The 24,345-nt window shown below is 41.8% G+C and overlaps 1 protein-coding gene across 1 annotated transcript; it reads left to right on the top strand.

Moving 5' to 3' along the window:
- The first annotated feature begins 4,822 nt into the window (after positions 1-4,822).
- On the top strand, positions 4,823-21,600 carry LOC124144443 (uncharacterized transporter slc-17.2-like). Its single transcript, XM_048402827.1, has 11 exons — positions 4,823-4,912; positions 7,904-8,181; positions 9,980-10,213; positions 11,451-11,538; positions 12,726-12,821; positions 13,982-14,112; positions 15,499-15,648; positions 16,094-16,220; positions 16,800-16,950; positions 19,297-19,387; positions 20,278-21,600. Exons 1-11 carry the CDS (start codon positions 4,900-4,902, stop codon positions 20,479-20,481), a joined length of 1,563 nt encoding a protein of 520 aa, XP_048258784.1. The 5' UTR covers positions 4,823-4,899; the 3' UTR covers positions 20,482-21,600.
- The last annotated feature ends 2,745 nt before the right edge of the window (positions 21,601-24,345 follow it).

Below are 24,345 nucleotides of genomic sequence, written 5' to 3' on the forward strand. Positions count from 1 at the left end.
TGATTAGTGTACACGTGCTGGTGTGATGAGTGAACACGTGCTGGTGTGATAAGAGAACGCGTGCTGGCGTGATTAGTGTACACGTGCTGATGTATGAGCGAACACGTGCTGGTGTGATAAGAGAACGCGTGCTGGTGTGATTAGTGTACACGAGCTGATGTATGAGCGAACACGTGCTGGTGTGATAAGAGAACGCGTGCTGGTGTGATTAGTGTACACGTGCTGATGTATGAGCGAACACGTGCTGGTGTGATAAGAGAACGCGTGCTGGTGTGATTAGTGTACACGTGCTGATGTATGAGCGAACACGTGCTGGTGTGATAAGAGAAGGCGTGCTGGTGTGATTAGTGTACACGTGCTGATGTATGAGTGAACACGTGCTGGTGTGATAAGAGAACGCGTGCTTGCGTGATTAGTGTACACGTGCTGGTGTATGCGTGAACACGTGCTGGTGTGATAAGAGAACGCGTGCTGGTGTGATTAGTGTACACGTGCTGATGTATGAGCGAACACGTGCTGGTGTGATAAGAGAACGCGTGCTGGTGTGATTAGTGTACACGTGCTGGTGTATGAGCGAACACGAGCTGGTGTGATAAGAGAACGCGTGCTGGTGTGATGAATGAACACGTGCTGGTGTGATAAGTGTACACGTGCTGGTATGATAAGTGTACACGTGCTGGTGTATGCGTGAACACGTGCTGGTGTATGAGTGAACACGTGCTGGTGTGATTAGTGTACACGTGCTGGTGTATGAGCGAACACGTGCTGGTGTGATAAGAGAACGCGCGCTGGTGTGATTAGTGTACACGTGCTGGTGTATGAGTGAACACGAGCTGGTGTGATAAGAGAACGCGTGCTGGTGAGATGAGTGAACACTGGCTGATGTGATGAGTGAACACGTTTTGATGTGATGAGTGAACACGTGTTGATGGGATGAGTGAACACTTGTTTATGTGATGAGTGAACACTTGTTTATGGGATGAGTGAACACGTGTTGATGGGATGAGTGAACACTTGTTTATGGGATGAGTGAACACTTGTTAATGGGATGAGTGAACACGTCCTGATGTGATCTGTGAACACGTGCTTGTGTGATCTGTGAAGACTTGCTGATGTGATCTGTGAAGACGTGCTGATGTGATGAGTTACCACGTGTTGATGGGATGATTTAACACTTGTTGATGGGATGAGTGAACACTGGCTGTTGCGATGAGTGATTACGTGCTGATGTGATAACTGAACACGTTCTGATGTGATGAGTGAACACGTTCTGATGTGATGAGTGAACACGTTCTGATGTGATGAGTGAACACGTTCTGATGTGATGAGTGAACACGTTCTGATGTGATGAGTGAACACGTGCTTGTGTGATGAGTGAACACGTGCTTGTGTGATCTGTGAACACGTGTTGATGGGATGAGTGAACACGTTCTGATGTGATGAGTGAACACGTTCTGATGTGATGAGTGAACACGTTCTGATGTGATGAGTGAACACGTTCTGATGTGATGAGTGAACACGTGTTGATGGGATGAGTGAACACGTTCTGATGTGATGAGTGAACACGTTCTGATGTGATGAGTGAACACGTTCTGATGTGATGAGTGAACACGTTCTGATGTGATGAGTGAACACGTGCTGATGTGATAACTGAACACGTTCTGATGTGATGAGTGAACACGTTCTGATGTGATGAGTGAACACGTTCTGATGTGATGAGTGAACACGTTCTGATGTGATGAGTGAACACGTTCTGATGTGATGAGTGAACACGTTCTGATGTGATGAGTGAACACGTGCTTGTGTGATGAGTGAACACGTGCTTGTGTGATCTGTGAACACGTGTTGATGGGATGAGTGAACACGTTCTGATGTGATGAGTGAACACGTTCTGATGTGATGAGTGAACACGTTCTGATGTGATGAGTGAACACGTTCTGATGTGATGAGTGAACACGTGTTGATGGGATGAGTGAACACGTTCTGATGTGATGAGTGAACACGTTCTGATGTGATGAGTGAACACGTTCTGATGTGATGAGTGAACACGTGCTTGTGTGATGAGTGAACACGTGTTGATGGGATGAGTGAACACGTTCTGATGTGATGAGTGAACACGTTCTGATGTGATGAGTGAACACGTTCTGATGTGATGAGTGAACACGTGCTTGTGTGATCTGTGAACACGTGTTGATGGGATGAGTGAACACGTTCTGATGTGATGAGTGAACACGTTCTGATGTGATGAGTGAACACGTTCTGATGTGATGAGTGAACACGTTCTGATGTGATGAGTGAACACGTGCTTGTGTGATGAGTGAACACGTGCTTGTGTGATCTGTGAACACGTGTTGATGGGATGAGTGAACACGTTCTGATGTGATGAGTGAACACGTTCTGATGTGATGAGTGAACACGTTCTGATGTGATGAGTGAACACGTTCTGATGTGATGAGTGAACACGTTCTGATGTGATGAGTGAACACGTGTTGATGGGATGAGTGAACACGTTCTGATGTGATGAGTGAACACGTTCTGATGTGATGAGTGAACACGTTCTGATGTGATGAGTGAACACGTTCTGATGTGATGAGTGAACACGTGCTTGTGTGATGAGTGAACACGTGCTTGTGTGATCTGTGAACACGTGTTGATGGGATGAGTGAACACGGGCTGGTGTGATCTGTGAACACGTGTTGATGGGATGAGTGAACACGTGCTTGTGTGATCTGTGAACACGTGTAGATGGGATGAGTGAACACGTGCTGGTGTGATGAGTGAACACGTGCTTGTGTGATGAGTGAACACGGTCTGATGTGATGAGTGAACACGTGCTGGTGTGATGAGTGAACACGTGCTGGTGTGATGAGTGAACACGTGCTGATGTGATGAGTGAACACGGTCTGATGTGATGAGTGAACACGTGCTGATGTCATGAGTGAACACGGGCTGGTGTGATGAGTGAACACGGGCTGATGTGATGAGTGAACACGGGCTGGTGTGATGAGTGAACACGTGCTGATGTGATGAGTGAACACGTGCTGATGTCATGAGTGAACACGGGCTGGTGTGATGAGTGAACACGGGCTGGTGTGATGAGTGAACACGGGCTGGTGTGATGAGTGAACACGTGCTGGTGTGATGAGTGAACACGTGCTAATGTGATGAGTGAACACGTGCTGATGTGATGAGTGAACACGGGCTGGTGTGATGAGTGAACACGTGCTGATGTGATGAGTGAACACGGGCTGATGTGATGAGTGAACACGTTCTGATGTGATGAGTGAACACGTACTGATGTCATGAGTGAACACGTACTGATGTCATGAGTGAACACGGGCTGGTGTGATGAGTGAACACGTGCTGATGTGATGAGTGAACACGTGCTGATGTCATGAGTGAACACGTGCTGGTGTGATGAGTGAACACGGGCTGGTGTGATGAGTGAACACGTGCTGGTGTGATGAGTGAACACGTGCTGATGTGATGAGTGAACACGTGCTGATGTCATGAGTGAACACGGTCTGATGTGATGAGTGAACACGTGCTGATGTCATGAGTGAACACGTACTGATGTCATGAGTGAACACGTGCTGATGTCATGAGTGAACACGGGCTGATGTGATGAGTGAACACGTACTGATGTCATGAGTGAACACGTACTGATGTCATGAGTGAACACGTGCTGATGTCATGAGTGAACACGGGCTGATGTCATGAGTGAACACGGGCTGGTGTGATGAGTGAACACGGGCTGATGTGATGAGTGAACACGTACTGATGTGATGAGTGAACACGTGCTGATGTGATGAGTGAACACGTGATGATGTCATGAGTGAACACGGTCTGATGTGATGAGTGAACACGTGCTGATGTCATGAGTGAACACGTACTGATGTCATGAGTGAACACGTGCTGATGTCATGAGTGAACACGGGCTGATGTGATGAGTGAACACGTACTGATGTCATGAGTGAACACGTACTGATGTCATGAGTGAACACGTGCTGATGTCATGAGTGAACACGGGCTGATGTCATGAGTGAACACGGGCTGGTGTGATGAGTGAACACGTACTGATGTGATGAGTGAACACGGGCTGATGGGATGAGTGAACACGTGCTGATGTGATGAGTGAACACGTGCTGATGTGATGAGTGAACACGTGCTGATGTGAGGAGTGAACACGTGCTGATGTGAGGAGTGAACACGTGCTGATGTGATGAGTGAACACGTGCTGATGTGAGGAGTGAACACGTGCTGATGTGATGAGTGAACACGGGCTGGTGTGATGAGTGAACACGGGCTGATGTGATGAGTGAACACGTGCTGATGTGATGAGTGAACACGGGCTGGTGTGATGAGTGAACACGGGCTGGTGTGATGAGTGAACACGTGCTGATGTGATGAGTGAACACGTTCTGACACGGCTTTGATTGTTCCGCCGGTGGAGCATCACCATTTGATAGTGATTCATACACACATGCTCACGGTATGGTCAGAATCATTCAATCGTCTTGGCTTTTGGCAGAGATTTCTCTTGAATATTGAAAGGGTTTTGTCGCTTCTATTCACGATATAAATCACTAGATTGTCTGGTCCAGACTCATTTGTGTTCGACGACAAAACATCTGTCAGTTCTATTTAAAAAACCTCAATATCACTTAAATACTAATTTCACTTACTCTTCAGAACAGGGACTTATTATAACCAGCCGCACCACGCGGCATGCTGCATACTGAAGTCCTCTACTGTTATAATATGAAACCTTTGTCACTACTATCCGTGAACAGTATATCACAGGGTACTTAATGCCATAACACCGGCAAGGAGAGCATGTCTGCTTTTGTATTACCCGAGGTCCCCGATCAGGTATAAAGCGTCGGTCATAAGGTCAAAATGGATGAGACAGGTGAGATTATGTTTTAGTAACTTTACAGACCTCCACTGGGCACATTGAAGTAGTTTAAGATTCTGCAATGTATATAGTCAACTTAAAGTATGTCATAACTGGGGTAGCATGTTATGCACATATATCTATCCTGGCTTGTAGAGGTCATGGAGGAGTGAAGGTCTAAGACACTGCCGGCGAGTCAAGTCGCCGCCTAACAGTACATTTGGCCATATTAAGATAACATTGAACTATATAGCCGTCAGATGATAATAATACACGCCCATTGAGAACTGTTAGATTTATTGTTACTAATACCTGTTCTGTGCTTCTTAAGATCCGTCTATTGCTTTTTTTTGTATATATGTGGACCATTCATGAGACGCTGTTCACAACAGGCCACACTTTCTGTGCGTGTTCTAAATATATATTTTGTACAGTCTGTCCGCCTCAGACAGGCCCAAACTACAGGCGGTTAACTTGTATGTCCCATCCCGTCTTTGACCCTCAGGGCGATGCTGGGCGCTTGTGTTGAAACATGATCGGGTGATTGTCAGCTGTGCAAGGGTACAAACTACTGCATGCTTTTTGAATTATCGGGAATGTACCCGTGGTTCCACGTGACTGGTTTATGACTGTAAAGTAAAATAATATGTTCCGACCCGTGTTTGAATTAATTACTAAAAACACCTCTGAGTTGTATCAAATGAGTAAGTCTTGTTTTATGCCGCTTTTAGCAATACTCAAGCAATAACCTAGGGATGTATAATTAGGTGTACAGTATAACCCTGTAACTGTTCTTAGAGCATGTGAGCGATATTGACGGGCAATACAATAATGTATTATGATTATGAGTGAGTGAGTGAATTTTGGTTTTACGCCGCTTTTAGCAATATTCCAGCAATATCACGGCGGGGGACACAAGAAATGGGTTTCACACATTGTACCCATGTCGGGGATCAAACCCGGGTCTTCGGCGTGACGAACGAACGCTTTAACCACTAGGCTACCCGACGCCCCTATGCTTATGCTAATTCAAGCAGTTGTTATATATGTTACAGTCAGTTACTGATATTTCCACTTACAGCACGACAAAATAATTCAGTCATTTTACAATTAGTTTTCCTTCGTTTGTGTTATGATAACGAATCCAAACAAGTTTATGTTCTAATCCATTACCACGTGACTGCAAATTATAGAATTAAAAGAAAATGAAAGTCAATGTATTTTAAAAAAAACCGAAATTTTGCTTCTAATACCAGCATAATATGTCTAATATGACGTTTTATGCCCTTTTGAACTTCTGAATAACCTTTAGTCAATCTGACTGAAAAATAAATTATAAATGACTGAAATATATTGAAGTTTTGTAAAATGCCCAAGAAAATATTTCAGTCATTTTACACTTTGACTGATTTTACATATTGACTGTAACATATATACAATCATGTATATGTAAAGGGATATGACTTGAATTCAGTATCATGTGGAAACGCTAAACATCTACTGATACTAACCTTCCTCTTGTACAATGTGTCCATTTGTTCATTGCAAAATCTAAAAGTTTTAAAATTTAAATATGTCTTCTTTACGATTACATCAATCATATAGTTGTTTGTATGTGTGATATGCTGGTATGCTGTTTGTTTATGAACCGACATATGTATATGTGTATTTGTGTATTTGCGCGTGTCTTGTACATTCGCATCATATTATTTGCAACCGTAGGTACACTTAATCTAAATATATATTATTTTTATGTACAGTTTACCCTTATTAATTGTTAAATGTCCTTTGTAGGGAGAGGTGATTAAATAGGCTTAACCTTTTCACAAATCCCATTCCTTTTTTGGAAATAAATATTGTTTAAATCATATATACATGTACATTCTTAGTGTGATAAATTTGGGGTGACCTTGCAAGTAGGTGTCGTGGGGAGTCACCATTCCTTATGTTAGTCTGGCTCTTTGAGAATTGAAGCAACTCGATCTGCTAGAGTGATTTGTAAGTTATTTTACCATAACATAATTGCCGAGCAGTTCATTGTTTGGAAATAATATCGCTAAGCTATTTTCAATTGAAAATCAAACATATGATAAAATCAGCTGAGTGCTATAATTTCTTTTATATTAAGTATGGCCTAAAATAAGTATGAACGAGGGGATGAAGGGTTTACGTCTGGCAAGATAAGATCCTCTCACATATGAATCTTGTTACCTCATGCTGCCCGGTTAGGGGTTTTTACATCGTATTTGCATTTATATAGAATATATTTGCATATAAGGTCTACAATCAAGTTCCATGTCTTAAGAAACGATTTCCCTGATCATATCGCTGCTAAAGAGATTGCAGGCTCTATCCGTTTACTTTCACACACCAACAACAATTGCACCATCGTCTATACTTCACGGGGGCGGTCGGGTAGCCTAGTGGTTAAAGCGTTCGCTCGTCACGCCGAAGACCCGGGTTCGATCCCCGACATGGGTACAATGTGTGAAGCCCATTTCTGGCGTCCCCAGCCGTGATATTGCTGGAATATTGCTAAAAGCGGCCTAAAACCATACTCACTCACTCACTCACGAGTTTGTGTACCCTACGATCCCCCATCACATGTGAACACAAACGACCGATCTGCAGTGTATGCGCTGTTATGACCAACGAATCAAGCCACGCCTCAGTTCTGGTCAGAGAGTATCCAACAATTGTACCGACCAATGAGAGCCAAGATAACATCGCACAATCGGCAATAGCTTTGGCGCTGCATGTGACATAGCCTTGCGACACTCTGATCTTACACATCGCTTCAATATAAGGCAAATGCGGGGCTGGCACAAAGTAGGGTTCATTTGATTTCCGCGAGTTATTAATGGCAATATTTCATCAGCTGACAAAAATACACGCGCGACACTACCGTACCCCAAATCGGATGTGTGTAATATCAAAGTTTGTAGTGCATACATGATCTCTGAAGTATTGACGACGAAAATTCACAAATTTTATCTTTATATCCAGACAAAGACATATCCCCTCATTACAAAATCCAACCTGTCGTACCACAAGATGGCGTTTCAAAGGGAGAGAACTCTGCGTACAAGCCGGGCTGCCTTCAGAAGTACACGTCCGCCCGGTGGGTACTTGCCTACCAAGTGTGCCTGGCCTACCTGTTCTACATGACGCTGCCGCACGCTATGGGCTTCGCTATCGTGTGCATGACAACACGTGATATTAGCTACAATTTCAACAGCTCTGACAGCTTCAATATGTCAAACATAACTAATAGTTCTTTAGATGTAAGTTACAACGTTTCTTTTGCGCTTGCCACTGGAAGTAGAATTGATTGAGTGAATGTTGGTTGTGCCGTTTCAGTAATGTTCCAGAAATTCAGAATCTTTACATAGATGTGACACCTCACTGCGTGAAGATCTGACACCTCCTTTTGAGATTGTGTCTGGCTCTAATCCCGGTACGATTAAACGTAGTAATCTGACCAGCATGTCTTACCCGTGAAGATCCGGGTTAGAATAGGTCATCGACAACCCATGCTTGTCGTAAGAGACAGGGGCGGTCGGGTAGCCTAGTGGTTAAAGCGTTCGCTCGTCACGCCGAAGACCCGGGTTCGATTCCCGACATGGGTACAATGTGTGAAGCCCATTTCTGGTGTCCCCCGCCGTGATATTGCTGGAATGTTTCTAAAAGCGGCGTAAAACCATACTCGCTCACTCACTCACTCACTCACCCACTCACTCACTCACTCACTCACTCACGTAAGAGACAACTAGCGGGATCGGGTGGTGAGAATGACTTGGATGATGCATGTAATCGTTTCCCAGCTGTGTAGATCGATGCTCTTGATGTCAATCACTGAATTGTCTGGTCCATATTCGATTATTTACAGACCGCCGTCATAGAGCTGGAATATTGCTGAGCGCGGCGTTAAACAACAACCAACTAAACATGGAATCGAACACGGGTCTTCGGTGTAAATAGAGAATGCTTTAACCCTATACAATTATACACGTGACTTTTGTAACAAAGGGACAACATCCAAGGCCTCAGATCAGTTAAGCTTCAAGTTTAAGGGTAGATATGCGGAGGGCATTTCCAAATTTGTCACAGTCGTGACCAGAATGATGTCCGATGCAATTGCCTATTTCAACTTGTACCATATGTTCCTATGTATTTTTCCTTTGATTTTCGCATTTGAATTTGTTTGTGGCAGGTTTGTGGCTCGTCTTTTCGCGAACACCTGGTATCATCACTATTTGATAGTGATTCATATACATGGAATCGGGCAATCAACTCTGCTTAGACAGCGATTTCATATGAATATGGAAAGGATTCTGCCTTGAGCTGGACAACAGATCCTTTAATTTAACACTAAATATTTGGCAATGTATCAAAAGGAGACGTCCATTTAATATAGTATATTCCGTTTTCTTGGATTGTTTTCAAACAAATCATAATTGTCTTAAATAAATATAATTTCTATTTGTCCGAAAATGAGTTAATCCCAATTTCGCAGTTTAAACGTGTCAAGTAGTGGTCAAATACAAAAGTGCAGTTTAATACATACTAACAATATATCCAATATGGGATCGCTGGACCTCGAGGATGTTTTAGTACTATACGATGCTGAATCACGATTAAATATGTACCTTTACTTGGGCTTTGTCGCTTTTATTGTCAGACATGTTCGCCCTCGATAACAACACATTCATTCTCTTTGTTATATTCACTATCTCCATCAGGTCTTGAATAGCAAATTAGCAACGTGTCTAGTTACTGAGTTGATATTTAATGTCGCATCAGCAATCTTTCAGATATATAGCGACTAGAGCAGCATGAGTACTTAATATCAAGTGTATAAACTATTCCGGTACCCACATAACACAAGTCAGATATAGTTGATGCATGTCATCGTATCCCAATTGCACGGATCGATGTGCATGACGTCAATCATTGGAACGTCTGGTCCAAACTCGATTATTTACAGACCGCCGTCATATAGCTGGAACATTGCTGAGAGCGGCGTTAAACAACAAACAAACAAACGAACAAACATTACACAGATGTGCGCTTACATTTCAGATGCCAGAGTTCCAGTGGGACAGTTCCATGCAAGGCTTAATTCTCGCCTCCAATTTCTTTTTGGCTACGTTGTCTCCCCCGATAGGTGGCGCTCTCTGTCACAGGTTCGGCGGCAAGATGGTTGTGCTGATAACGTACTTCATCTGCGCAGTCTGCAGCCTGTTGACACCCCTGGCGGCGAGAACACACCTCGTCTTCCTCATCACTGCAAAAATAGTGCAGGGATTCTGCGGGGTAAGATTTCGAAGGTTAATAATTTGACGTAAGAACGTTGGGATTTTCCTTAAATTGTCACAAAGTTGTGAATTTTATGATTATATCCATACAATCAAGGCCATCTATAAGCTTTATATCAGTTTTAAAATGTTTAATCAAGAATACGTCAAAATATGTTTCGAAGCGTAGTCGGCAGTTTGAAACTTGTGTCGTAAAGCTCGAGAAAGCTGCCTTGTGATTGGCTCATGTCGATTTCTTGTCAGTCATTTCATTGGTCGGTCAAAGTTCGCGAAAGGTCGTTCTGACGTGACCCGTTACGGGATGTCTTCAGATCTTTGTTTAGCGGTAGCGAAAATTAAGATCTGATTTTAATGAGATTGTGGAAATGTTAAAATTTAACGCAAAGTCCTCATATGTACTACCACCGGAATCAAAGAAAAGGACACAAATTTAACTGATTACAAATTGCAAATAAGAGGCATCCATCTGAAATAAGTCACCTGTTACTCATGCGTGGTCAGGCTCAATGATTTGGTTTATGATTGTCAGCAAACCTCGACGTTGTGTCATGCTGCTAATGATGTTGTTTATCTGGTATGGGCCGAGATTCTATTGACGACCTTAGCCATAAGATTGTCGCAAAGTTGTCGTAAAGAAATTATGGACTATCCTGGCATATTTCCGAAACTACGGTAGCCCCAAGATGTAACAATGTCGTAAATCTAAGATAGCTCCACACATATCGTGAGCTTATTTTATCTTCATTCAAGATGGCGGCAACCTTTGACAAAAATTATTTTTCAAACAATAATCTGTTTTACCATTTCATTTTGTTGAACGGTGGGATTCACGTTGACCCTTCAGTAGAGGCAAGTAATGTTCATCAGTGAGGAAGATAAGCCAATTTGGAACTCTTCTTAAAACAATAGGCTTTCACCAACCTCGAGTCGGAGCAGAAACCAAGTCAACAACAACGTCATCATATCTGGCCCTCGGGATGACGACGTCACAATGGCGTCGTTAAAAAACCCTTAGAGGCAGTTTATTCCATTCTGAGGGAGCTCGCCCAAGGTCAGAGGTCAAGAGGTGGTTTGGGACATCTGACGATGGCGTTATGTCTATACTACTCAAAAGAAGTCAAAGAACACCCGATTATTTCCTATTACTAGAGTTAATATGTCTTACCAAGAAAGGATCGTGTGTTCCTCAACTTCTTTCGAGTAGTATGTCACAAACACCTTTTCTTTCCATACAGAACATGATCTTCCCAGCAACAAATGACCTCTGGTCAAGATGGACCCCTGGTAGAGAAAAAGTACAACTGGTCTCCATCGGATTTTCAGGTACTGTATCCAAAGTCTATTCATTCTTTGTTTCATCGTCCGCCCGGAGAGCGGAAGGACCGGGGTTCGATACCAAAAGACGTTGAAAGATGGTACTTGTTGTTACCCTGGCTGGCGCTTGGCATTAAGGGGCTAAAACAAGGACTGGTCGGCTCGGAGTCAGTATACTGTGTCTGAGTGGGGTATTTATATTAAACTGCGGCATGGTATCTCAGTGAGCTACCACTATAAATCGGCATCAGTCCGGACTAGTACAAGCAGCCACACAAACACACACATACATGCACGTCGCTATATAAGTGCAATAATCTTGGACGCGACGTTAAAGCCCATTTCACCTCACCTCTTTGTTTCATCGCAAATGTGTGCCAGGCGTCATCTGAATATATGTCCCAAGTTTGCTGGTTATATATTGTACTCATCACTGATAATTAGGAAACAAACTGTTTTCGAGCTGGCTTACCTGGTCCTCTAACCGCGCTCAATTGAATTTGGAACCGAACGCGCAGCTGCTTATCTCTATTCTACCATTCCAAAATGAAGCAATTTGATGTTAGCGAAGCTATTAAGTAAATCACCATGGGATAAGTCCATTGTGAAAAATGGGATGTCGATCTGAAATCGGAAACAGATTATAATCAACGTATGAAACTCCATATGCTGAAACACTGTTTGGTTTACAATATTATATATATATATTGAGTGAGTGAGTGATTGAGTTTGTTGTTAAACGCCGCACTCAGCAATATTCCAGCTATAGGACGGCGGTCTGTAAATAATCGAGTTTGGACCAGACAATCCAGTGATTGACATCATACGCATCGATCCACGCCATTCGGATCGATGACATGCATCAACCAAGTCAGCGAGCCTGATAACCCGACCCCGTTAGTCGCCTCTTACGACAAGCATAGTCGCCTTTTACGGCAAGCATAGGTTGCTGAAGACCTATTATACCCCGGATCTTCACGGGTCTCGAGATCGTGGAAATAGACACATTGTTTACGACAATGTAGTTATAAAGGCTTGTGTTGTAAGTAGTAAGTGTACCTATTCTACCCCCGATCTTCACGGGTCAATTCTCCAAAGCATGTTGAGAACCAAACAATTAACATTGGTACGTTTTAGACTGTGAATCCCTTGATCTGACGGCAAATGTGTACAATGTTGTGGTCGTTGTTGTGCAGGTGGGACGTTATCCCAGATCGTGTTGTTCACGATGTCCGGCTACCTCTGTACCCTGTCCCTTGATAACGGCTGGCCATTCATCTTTTATGTAACAGGTAAGGTGTTCCGTCCTCATCAGGGAGCCTATGTCCTACGTAAAGTGAGTGCGTGAATGAGTATGGTTTTACGCCGCTTTTAGCAATATTCCAGCAATATCACGGCGGGGGACACCAGAAATGGGCTTCACACATTGTACCCATGTCGGGAATCGAACCCGGGTCTTTGGCGTGACGAGCGAACGCTTTAACCACTAGGCTACCCGACCGCCCCTCCTACGTAAAGAATATATATCCTGCTCGATCTGGGAACAAGGAGACACACGCGACACAGTCGTCTAAGGCTGTGTGTAGTGTTGTGTCCCTTATTCGTGCCAGGATTCGCATTTCGTGGAGGAAATGGAGATTTGGCAAATGCATCTGATCTCGTTGCTTTTGTCCAATTGAGTTTAAGTTCTTTGAGCCTGCACGAATATTCCTAAAATCAAACATCACACTAAGATAGACGAATAGGGAAATACAAGTATTAAATGTTCTTTCTGCTAATTTTCTTATTATGTTAGATCTGTACGTGGCATGTTGTGACTCATTCGTCACCGGGGCGGTCGGGTAGCCGAGTGGTTAAAGCGTTTGCTCGTCACGCGAAGACCCGGGTTCGATTCCTGACATAGGCGCAAAGTGTGAAGCCTATTTCTGGTGTCCCCCGCTGTGATTTTGCTGGAATATTGCTAAAAGCGGCGTAACTTCAAACTCGCTCACTCACTCATTCATTCGTGACCACTCGCCACTTTCCGTAACCTGCAAGACGGCTCGTCTCCCTATTAATCAATGTTACGCAAGAACACTCGACAACACAATCGGAAATCGCGTGTAATTATAAAAGATTTGATGTAAAGAATCCCTCATTACTGTCAATAGTCATGAATGGATGAGGTACCCGGTCTGAGGCACCGCAATTCACTGTGCAGAGTTGTGTCCCTTGGGCACGTCAGGAACCTTTGCTTGTGGGTTCCAATCCCGATTATAGTTCTAGGTTCTTCAGCACAATGCCAAAGTGATAAGCGTTTGAGATCTGCATCAAATGATACAACTGGAATTTTGTTAAAAGCGGCATTAAACCCAACTCACTCACTCACTATGAATGGTAGTGACTTCTGGTGAACGGTATACTCATTTCATTCAATTTGCTATGACAAGGTCATTGTTTCTTCTACCTGTAGGTGGCGCATGTGTGGTGTGGTGTGGCATGTGGTGTCTGACGGTATTTGATTCCCCGGATGTTCACCCGAGAATTTCATTTAAAGAGAGGCAGTACATCAACAACACCCGAGTGGGCGTGGTCAGACGTCACGTATGTAACACATATTATTAAAACTATTGGTGTGTATGTGTGCGTGCGTGCGTGCGTGCGTGCGTGCGTGCGTGCGTGCCTGTGAGTGTCTATCTCTCTGTGTGTGTGTGCGTGCGTGTGTGTGCGCGTGTGTTTGTTTTTAACCTAATACATTTTTATTCACTGTGCCTATCATGTCACGCGAATAAAATAATTTCTTTCTTTTCTTTCAATTGTTTATTGTTAAAAAATGATGTTTTTCGAACACCCAAAACGGACAATAACAAACTCGACCCCTTGGCAGGAGCTTATTGGAGAGTGGTGTGATGGACTAAGCTATCAATGGTAACAAATAATATATTGCATAGTTATAACGGATACTTATTGTTTCTTAAAAAAATTGACACACACGTAGTTCCCTCCCGTGTCTTTACCTCCCGAAAGTTGTTAGTTTACACATATAGATTTACACCTAAGATAGCGAACTACACGATATAGGGTGAACGTCAAGGTTACCATGGAGTTACTGGATGCTTTTTGCAGTTTGTTGTTCCAGGAATCCATCAATAGCAATCAGAAAACAGCTTTTACGATATTTGTTGCAAAAAAATACATTATTGCAGTGTTATTCATTCAAAATAGTTTCACAGTTTTAAATAATAACATATGTTTTTGAAGGTGTAACTGAAAGAATATCACGTCTCCATACAAAATCCTCTGTGTCAAAATCACGTTCATGGCGAGCTACACCCTCATGTCGTATAAGATACTGTGTTTGTGCCAAAGCTGGGCATCCACTGACAATGTGTTGGGCAGTCTCATTAAATTCATTACATAATCTACATTTCATATTTTCATTTTTATGCAAAATCATCACCATCACCATAATCATCGTTATTATTATTATTATTATTATTATCATCATTACCATCATAACATATGTTTTTGAAGGTGCATCTGAAAGTATATCACGTTGTATACGTGTGCGCGGACGTCGGAGAGGGAAACCTTTCCTTGTCAGCCGAGGGAATGCCAAGCAAAGCGCGTTTCTTAACATAGAGAAATTTACAACCAGATATGTACAATAATTGAGGTTGCAAAAATGACCATAAATACATGAGCAATATCTACAAGAACAGGATTCTCCGGCTTATGCGTGAAAATCCTTGTCACAAAAAAACATTTTCAACACATGAATAAGGTAGCAAACATGTATGAGATAACTTATTCCGGGTCGTACCATGGATGGACCTCTAGATCTGTGTCAAGACCACATTCATGGCGAAGACGGTAATAAAATGATCGAGCTACAGCATCATGTCGTTTAAGATACTGTGTTTGTGCCAAAGCTGGGCACCCATTGACAATGTGTTGTTGTTATTATTGTTATTATTATTATTATTGTAGGATGAGAAGATCCCATGGCGAGCGATAGCTACATCACCGCTTTGTTACACGATCATGGTGGTCATGTTCGCCCACCAATTTACAATGGTCACTTTCGTGGCCTTCACTCCAGCCTACATGAACCTGGCCCTCAAGTACAGCATCCCTGAGGTAGGTTTAAAATAAGGTACTCTGGCCCCTATTCCACCCAGACTCTCCATGGGGAGACATTAGTTAAGACAACAGAGACCTCTTCTGTGCAGGACTTCCCAAAGGGAGACAGATCGTACTGCAAAAGTGATCTAGTCTATGCCTGACTTCCCTATTGGGAGACGGATCATGAGATAACTAGGACCTAATCTGTGCCGGACTTCCAACAGGGAGACGGATCGTAAGATAATAGGAATCTAATCTTTGCTGGACTTCCCAAAGGGTGAATAATCATAAGATACAGGAAACCTAATCACCGGATCACAAGAAACCTGGGGCAGTGTTAAAGGAGAGCACTATAAGTACTCTTAATCTTAACAAAATATGATATATGTCTTAATTCCGTTTCTCAATTTCTAATGCAAACCCTTCTAGTTCATCCATTAATGTGAGCCTGTTTCTTCAGAGTGGTGTCATGTCGGCAGTGCCTTACATTGGTCGCTTCACAGCATCGTACTTCTGGGGTTTTTTGTCAGACAAGCTTCGAACCCGTCTGTCTACCACCAGTGTAAGGAAACTCGTTCAAGTTGTAGGTAGGTGTACAAGACCGCTTTTGGACAACAAAATTAACCATGTTACCACATATTCCGAAACAACAAATCTCTCAATACGTGTGGTAAAAAATAACTTTCTGGGTCATCTCCTACATGATCATGCGTTCAAATGTTATTGATGGTATATGTCCGCACGCAGAACGTGTCACGGGTTTATCCAAGCTGCCTGGTCACATTTTGTTCAAATTGTGCTCATTAAGTGGACAAAGTGCTGTTTAAAAGATACACTTACAACACAAGCCTTTATAACTACATTGTCGTAAACAATGTGTCCATGTCCACGATGTCGTATACATTACTGGTTCTGATGTATGCGAGCGTACACCATAAGCTAATTAAACTCATACTATCTTTCTTTATTCAAATAAAAAAATGTTTTTGTAACACACGCTCCTCCACGATAAGAAAGTGTATTATTTCTCCGTTCTGTTGTGATAAATATCTTTGGCCGGTTCCCCACCAGTTTCGTTATTAGACCAGTTCGAATAGGACGACTCTAAATATCCAACAACAAAGACTCTCAATCACTATCACCGAACGGATGTTACTTATTTGTAGGATTCGGTGTTGCTGGTGCTCTAACTGGTGGACTGGGTTACGTGACTGAAGACACGCGGGTGGTGGCAGTATGTCTGCTCACTGTCATCATGTTCTGCCACTCATCAACGCTATCATCCAATGCCCAGCTTCCACTAGACATAGCTCCACAGTAGGTTCCCGTTGACGCTTAGCCACTATTGAACGACACAATCGGGGGATACAGGTCTTAGCAGGACCGTTTCGTGCCTTTGATAAAAGTCACAGCCTTAATGACTACTTCTTGTCCCTTCACGAAGGTTACAGGGTAAAGTCGTGTCGCTTCTTGAAGGCTTAATGGCTACGTAATGTCATTCATGGAGGTAACAGGACCATGTCGTGTCTCCGCATGAAGGTTACAGGACGTCTTGTCCCCACATGAAGGTAACAGGAACATGTCGTGTCTCCGCATGAAGGTTACAGGACGTCTTGTCCCCACATGAAGGTTACAGGAACATGTCGTGTCTCCGCATGAAGGTTGCAGGACGTCTTGTCCCCACATGAAAGTTACAGGACGTCTTGTCCCCACATGAAGGTTACAGGAACATGTCGTGTCTCCGCATGAAGGTTGCAGGACGTCTTGTCCCCACATGAAAGTTACAGGACGTATTGTCCCCACATGAAGGTTACAGGACGTCTTGTTCCCGCATGAAGGCTACGGGACGTCTTGTTCCGCATGAAGGCTGCAGGACGTATTGTTCCCGCATAAAGGTCAAAAATACATATTTTACGGTCAAAGTCAAAATAAAAATAGATTATGTTCACTATCTGAAATGAAATTATTTTGAGTAGGCGTTAAAAATACGGTCAATTTTAATATAAGGTGATGTGAAATGATCGTATGAAATAGAAAGGGGACGTTTCAAATCTCAATCCTTATGGCAATATTAAATATGCTAGGCTGCTCTGTTGAAAAATCAAAGGCGCCGAATGTACACTTTTTGTGTTACATCATAATAGACAGACCTCATGGCGCTGTTCCAAATTACCTATCCCTTGGTAACATCGTTCTTTTATTACCTTCAAGCAGGATAAAATAGTTTCTTTGAACTTTAGTAATGTTCGAATATTATTCAAACCATTGTCGTCCGTGCTACAGCGGTCGCAAAATTGTCTGAGGCGTGCGCTGGTGCTTTTGAGTGCCTCCGAATTATGTCTGTTTCTGGTCAAAGGAATGGGTCAATTACAGTTCACCCAATAGGAATGAGCAATCCTTGAAAAATTCCACATTCTGCAGTCAAACAAAACGGCCGCTATATTGCTCTTTTTCCGCCATGTTTGGCCCACGGTGACGCCATATCACACCCAGGGCACATTATTCATGGCTTGCAGTTGCGGCAGTTTTCTAACTTAAGTGGTCGAAACAAAGATGCAACATTTACGAGAAGAAAACACCTCAACTCACAATAACCAGCGACACCGAACTTCGGCAGGCTTTGTTTACATTTCGTAACTCACAATTCACTTGTTGAATGTTGTGAGTCACGTGATTAATTAGAAGCAAATTAATATAAAAAATAATTTTTAAATTCTACTTATTGCTGCTTGGGCTATCATGGATTGCCGCACTCTGAATGGATAATGAAATATAAAATAATAACAAACTACACATTTTAGAAGTGTTGTGTTATGTTCAAAATGTAACAGTCCCTTAACAGAAGGGTGCTGACAATTACATGGAAGAGCCCGTTATTTCCCTCTGTTCGAGGATTTTCAATTTACGTCTCAGGTCATAATGGAATTGATTTTTAACGCAGCTCCAATAAAACATAAGGTCTTTAATTCGGCATCTTAGAAAAGAAATCAAGTTTGCTCTATCCCATGTGTTGTCATCTTCCCGAGTTAACTGACTAAAAAAAAGTCCAGTTTCCACCCTTGCCGAACTAGGCTGGTATTATGGAGTTACATTTTGGCTGGACTAACGAGTCTATGCATAGTCACATCAAAATCGCGCAAAGAAATCAAAATCAACAGATATTTTCTAAATCTTTTAATGTTTCTAGTCAAGGTGCTCACGTGATTTGATGCACTTTGCGATGTAAGACCCGTTTTATCACAATATAGATCTTGATTATAGATCAGCTAGCCTTGACTGGGCGCCGCCACTATGTTTGAAGCAAATGCAAGTGATACGAAAGGTTGTATCTGATTGGTCCATAGGAGAGGCATAGAAGGGACATAACTCGTAATAGCAACTGGTTCCAGTCTTGTTCGGCCAGTGTGGAAACTGGACTTTTATAGTCAGTTAACTCACTTGCCTCGGGAAGATGATGTGTAGTGTAATAAAGTATGGTTTTGCATTGAACTAATTTAACGTCAAAGCACTCGGACGCAAGCGTCCTGTACTTTAACTATAATAGTTCAGTGCAAAACTATACTTTATTACACTGCCCATGGAGTGAGAGCAAACTATATTTCTTAATTAGATATTCCGGAGACACATCAGCTCTACGTGCTTCAATCTTCTCCTATTTTTCAGGTTTGCATCGATTCTCACTGGGCTGATGTTTGGCGTGGGAAACCTTGGTGCCACCGTGTCTCCACTGATCACCGCTTACATCATCCGTGACGTAAGTATGGACACCTATGGGACAGGGGTGTCACACTATCACTAACGTGACCATTCATCTGAACCATTCGTATAGAAAAGTTGTCCTTTTGCCACGGCAAGGATCACTGGACAACGATGGTGGTGATCAGAACATATCTAAACCATACATCTGAGCCATTCATCGAAACCATTCGTATAGACAAGTTGTCCTTTTAGCCACGACAAAGATCGAATACAGAGGATCAGGCGTGACTTTCGACAACGGACATGCTTCAAATGATAGGTATAAGACAGAGAACATGTTCCCGCTAATGACGGAAGACAATAAACATGTTCCCTGTGACTGATAGAAGACAAAAAGGACGTGACCTACGTTAGTATAACATGTGGTAAATATTCTTTTCGGTGCAATATTACCCCTACACTTTGGCTACCTGTTGTCACGTCCATGTTGTTCTGGTGGGGAGCAAACGTGGTAGTGTTACAAAGGTGATTTCCAAATGGAACACACATTTTTAGTTTTACAATCACAAAAGGTAATACAGAGGGTCAAATAGTGTTTTAAGCTTGCAGGAATTTGGTGTTTTCAAATAGGTATCCAAGCGGAACATGTCGTTCTTAAACAGGATCATGTAGCCTTCTAGAAACAGTAACGTCCTGAAACTTCTCGAAAGATCAAGCCTGTGATGTTTGTAAACAATCAGGTTGGTAAGTCTGATCAATTCCTATTAATGATGGTAACCGATGACGTCACAATCATCTGCAAACCATTGTGATGTTATTCATTGTAGCGATATCTAGAAGGGGTATTGTTTTGATATCACCCAAGCGATATCCCCTGAGGAAGCCAGTTTGGGGTGATAATTGTTTTTCAAACTTGCCAGTTCATTCGAGGTAATTTCTTTTCAGAGGACCATGGAACAATGGCGGACGCTTTTCTACCTCAATATGGGCGTATTTCTAGCTTCCGGTGTTGCATTTCTTCTGTTTGCAAGTGGAGATATACAGCCATGGGCAGATAACACTGTTCACGAAGAAAGGGAGTTGAAAGAAAAGCAGCCATTGAAAACAGGGGACGATAATGTCATTGAGGCGAACAAGGGAGATATGTGACAAATACTGTGGAAATATTCCGCCTGTCGATCATCTTACGACGTCTTCCAACATACGTGAAGGTCTCCCAAGGCAAATTTAGTATTTGTTGCCTATGTTTTGTGAAATACAAGGTATGCGAACCTGTTGCCATCGATCTTCCATAGCAACCTATGTAAACGTGTGACACCTGTTTACCGTAGATCAAAAATACCACAAACTGAGTCAATGCTCTTTGATAATGAAAATTTAAGTGTAGTGTTATGAGAGAGTGCGTGAGTGAGTGAGTGAGTGAGTTTGTTTTTGCGCCGCTTTGAAAATCATTATGTCAGTTATTTCACGGCGCTTCAGCTCGACGAGGAAAGAAATTTCGAAGTGATGTATATCTTTTACCACTTTGAAACAAATGAACACGGGTATTTTGTTCAGATATGTAAATACACAAGCAGGGAAAACTTGTTTTCTGGCAAGCGGACAGGAAGCAATTGTATTGAGTTTGTACATTTAATTTTCAAATGTTTGTATAGACACCTATTTGTACCAGATGCCATGGTGATACTCCACGTTGTCCAGCTCCACATATTAAAGTTTGAAGCTTCTTCTCAGCATTGCCGTTTGCATTTAAAGCACATAATATTCATATATCCAAGTAAGGATAAGATACATGGATAAACTTCTGTATTACAATAAGGAGCGATGTTTCGGTGTTGTTCATCCATATCCTTACTTAGTATTTAGTACTCAAACTTCTAAATGCCTCTTAAAAAGGTTACATTTATCCAGTGGTGCTAGCTCGTAAACCTTAACTTACCTGCATGTTATCATTCGTGACCATTCACGTAATTCTTGGACGCACCGACTGTTTACGAAATGGGCGGGCGGTGACAAATAGTATATCTTACTTCTGAAGCATGTAATCTGTCAAGGACCGTATCCAACAACCGACCAGTTTAAACAAAGCATGTTGTTATTTCAAACATTCATGTGATCAATTAAAATGTTATAATATTCCTGGAGGAAATATCAGTTTTCACACAAGAGTGAGTGGATAGGATAGGATAAGTTTTATTCCATACTGAAAGGCCTCAGGCCCATAGTACAATTCTGTTTTCCGAAGAGTGAGTGAGTGAGTTGGGTTTAGCGCCGCTTTTAACAGTATTCCAGTTATATCGCGGCGTGTCAGCTTAATGTGGGAGGAAAGCTCGAAGTGATGCAGGTCTAAGGCGTTTACCACTTCGGTAAAACCCACGAGCACGGGTATAGTGCTGACAAACCTAGAAACATAATCTTAATGTCTAGCGCCAGACAGGGTAACAACAAGTATAATCTTTCAACGTCTTTTGGTATGGCGCGGCCAGGGGATAGAACCATCGATCTTCCGCTCTTCGGGCAGACGCTCTATCCACAAGACCACGTAGGCGGTCCAAAAATATGTGATCCAACTTATAAGGACAATACACGTGAGGTTAATTTTTAATATTGATGTAAATGGACTGAATCACTATTGTTTGACTTATTTTACAAAAACAAATTTAACGCTGCTTGTTTACAGTATTCCAGTTATATCGGGGCGTGTCAGCTTAATGTGGGAGAAAAGCCCGAAGTCATGCAGGTCTCAGACGTTTACCAGTTCGGTGAAACCCGCGAGCCCGGGTATGGTGCTGACAAACCAGAAGTGAGTGAGTGAGTGAGTATGTTTTTACGCCGCAATATCACGGCGGGGGACACCAGAAATGGGCTTCACATATTGTACCCATATCAGGAATCGAACCCGGGTCTTCGGCGTGACGAGCGAACGCTTTAACCACTAGGCTACCCGACCGCCCCCGCACAAACCTAGAAATATAATCGGGGCGAACCGGGATTCGAACCCACAATCATAGGTTTCTAGCTTGTGTGCCAAAGGGACGCAACCCAGCACAGCGAATCGCGGCGCCTTAGACGACTGGGGCACCCGTGCCCCCTTTCATCTTTCACTCTAAGCAGGCAATAAATATACATGCAGTATACATTGTAGCTGCCGTCGTTCCGTGGCACATCGACCTCTCTCTGTACGCAAATCTAAACTTCTTCTTTTTTTCCAACGTTTTTATTGTTCCCAGAGTTGTAGATTAATACAGTATTCCGTCAAAGACATATTTCGGATTGCATAGAATGGCACATTATACACGCTTTAGAAAATTAAAGGGTTGGAAACAAACATTGTCCTATTTCAAACCAAAACGGCTGCAACACACAGTCAGACTCAAACATATCATGTATCAACAGAGAGCTATGAATCAAATGCTGAGAATAAAGGTGACCATTGTTTTGTTAAAGTTACTTTTGTCATCCTTTTTTATAGCAATAAATTTCTCGATTGAATATATGTTTTTAAGAATTTTATAAGTATATCTAATTTCGGTTTGGTTCCTTTAATTCCACTTACATGAATATGCCTTTTTCCCAATAAAACTATATGATTGATTAAAGTATTAGCGTAGTTAGAACCAAACCAAATAAGATATTTTGTCAATTTAAGTTTTTGTGAAAGATAATTGTTAAGCCAAAGTTCGAAATCATTCCAAAATTGTTTAGTTTCATGACATTCCCAAAAGACATGGCTGACGTCCTCATTGACAGCATTACAAAAGCTACAAACACTGTTGTCCACAAGATTCATTGTTAATAGTTCCTTCTTTGTGTAGATAATTCCATGTAGAAATCTGTACTGAAAATCTAAAAGTTTTACATCCTTCAGTTTATATCTATAAACAGTAAATATCGTTTTCCAATTAAAATCACAGTGAAAAATTGATTGCCATTTATCACAAACTTTAAGATTATTTTCATTTGATATTAATTTATCATAAAAGATTCTGGTATATTGAAGATTACATATCTATAGTCTAATATTGTACCTTTTATCGGATATTTCAGTTTCAGTTCTCCAAATGACATCAGTCCGTTTTCATTGCATATATCTTTAATTGAGTAAATTCCACTATTAGCCCATTGCTTTATGTAGTATGTTGCTTGTTTGAAGTTTTGGTTGAGCCATAATGGTTGGGACAAAATATCCTCTATATTATCAATGTTAATAATATTCTTTTTACAAACGTTGTTCCAAGCTTTCAATACATCTTTCCAGTATGGGTTTTTAACAAAAGATTGCTTGTCAACATTAGCACCCAAAGATAGTATATCTTTAATTGGGATATTACAAGGGTTACTATATGTTGTTTTTTTACAATATAATCTGAGTGAAGAGAGTTTTAGTGCGTCAATAAAGGCTCTAATGTTAATCATGCGTAATCCACCTTCCTCATATTTTCTTGTCAAAGTGCTCCTTTTGATTTTGTCTTTTTTATTATTCCAGATAAAATTTTAAAATATTTTGTCAAGTGACAAAACAAAGTCCTCAGGAGGGTTAGGTAGTGTCGAAAATATATGAATTAATTTTGACAATGCTAAAGTTTTTATGACTGTAATTTTTCCTATTATCGTCAGATTTCTTTTTCTCCAATTTGCAAGCAATCTATTTATTTCTTCTAGCTTTCTTTTTGTATTGATTACCCAGAGTTCACTTAAGTTTGGATTAAACGTAATTCCTAACACTTCAAATTCCTTATTGTGCCATTCTATTTGTAAGTCTTGACATAAACGATCATTGCTACCCGCTTATGAGCCTATCCATATTGCTTTTGTCTTGTCTACATTAATTTTTAAGCCAGACATTTTGTAGAATTTATTTAGTGTTTCTATCGCTGCATATAAGCTTTCATCTTTGCCATTTAGAAATAATTCAGTATCATCAGCATTTGCCCAAGTTTGTATCCTTTGTCATTGACTGTAATCCCTTCAATTTTATTATTATTTCTAATCATACATCCTAGGATTTCAGCT

This window comes from Haliotis rufescens, unplaced genomic scaffold (genome assembly GCF_023055435.1).
Source record: "Haliotis rufescens isolate VD_foot unplaced genomic scaffold, xgHalRufe1.0.p SCAF_29, whole genome shotgun sequence".
NCBI lineage: Eukaryota > Metazoa > Mollusca > Gastropoda > Lepetellida > Haliotidae > Haliotis > Haliotis rufescens.

Coding starts and splice junctions, on each gene's coding strand:
- LOC124144443 (XM_048402827.1), top strand. Junction 15,649..16,093: donor TCAAGTACAGCATCCCTGAG/GTAGGTTTAAAA, acceptor CTGTTTCTTCAG/AGTGGTGTCATGTCGGCAGT. Junction 16,221..16,799: donor GAAACTCGTTCAAGTTGTAG/GTAGGTGTACAA, acceptor ACTTATTTGTAG/GATTCGGTGTTGCTGGTGCT.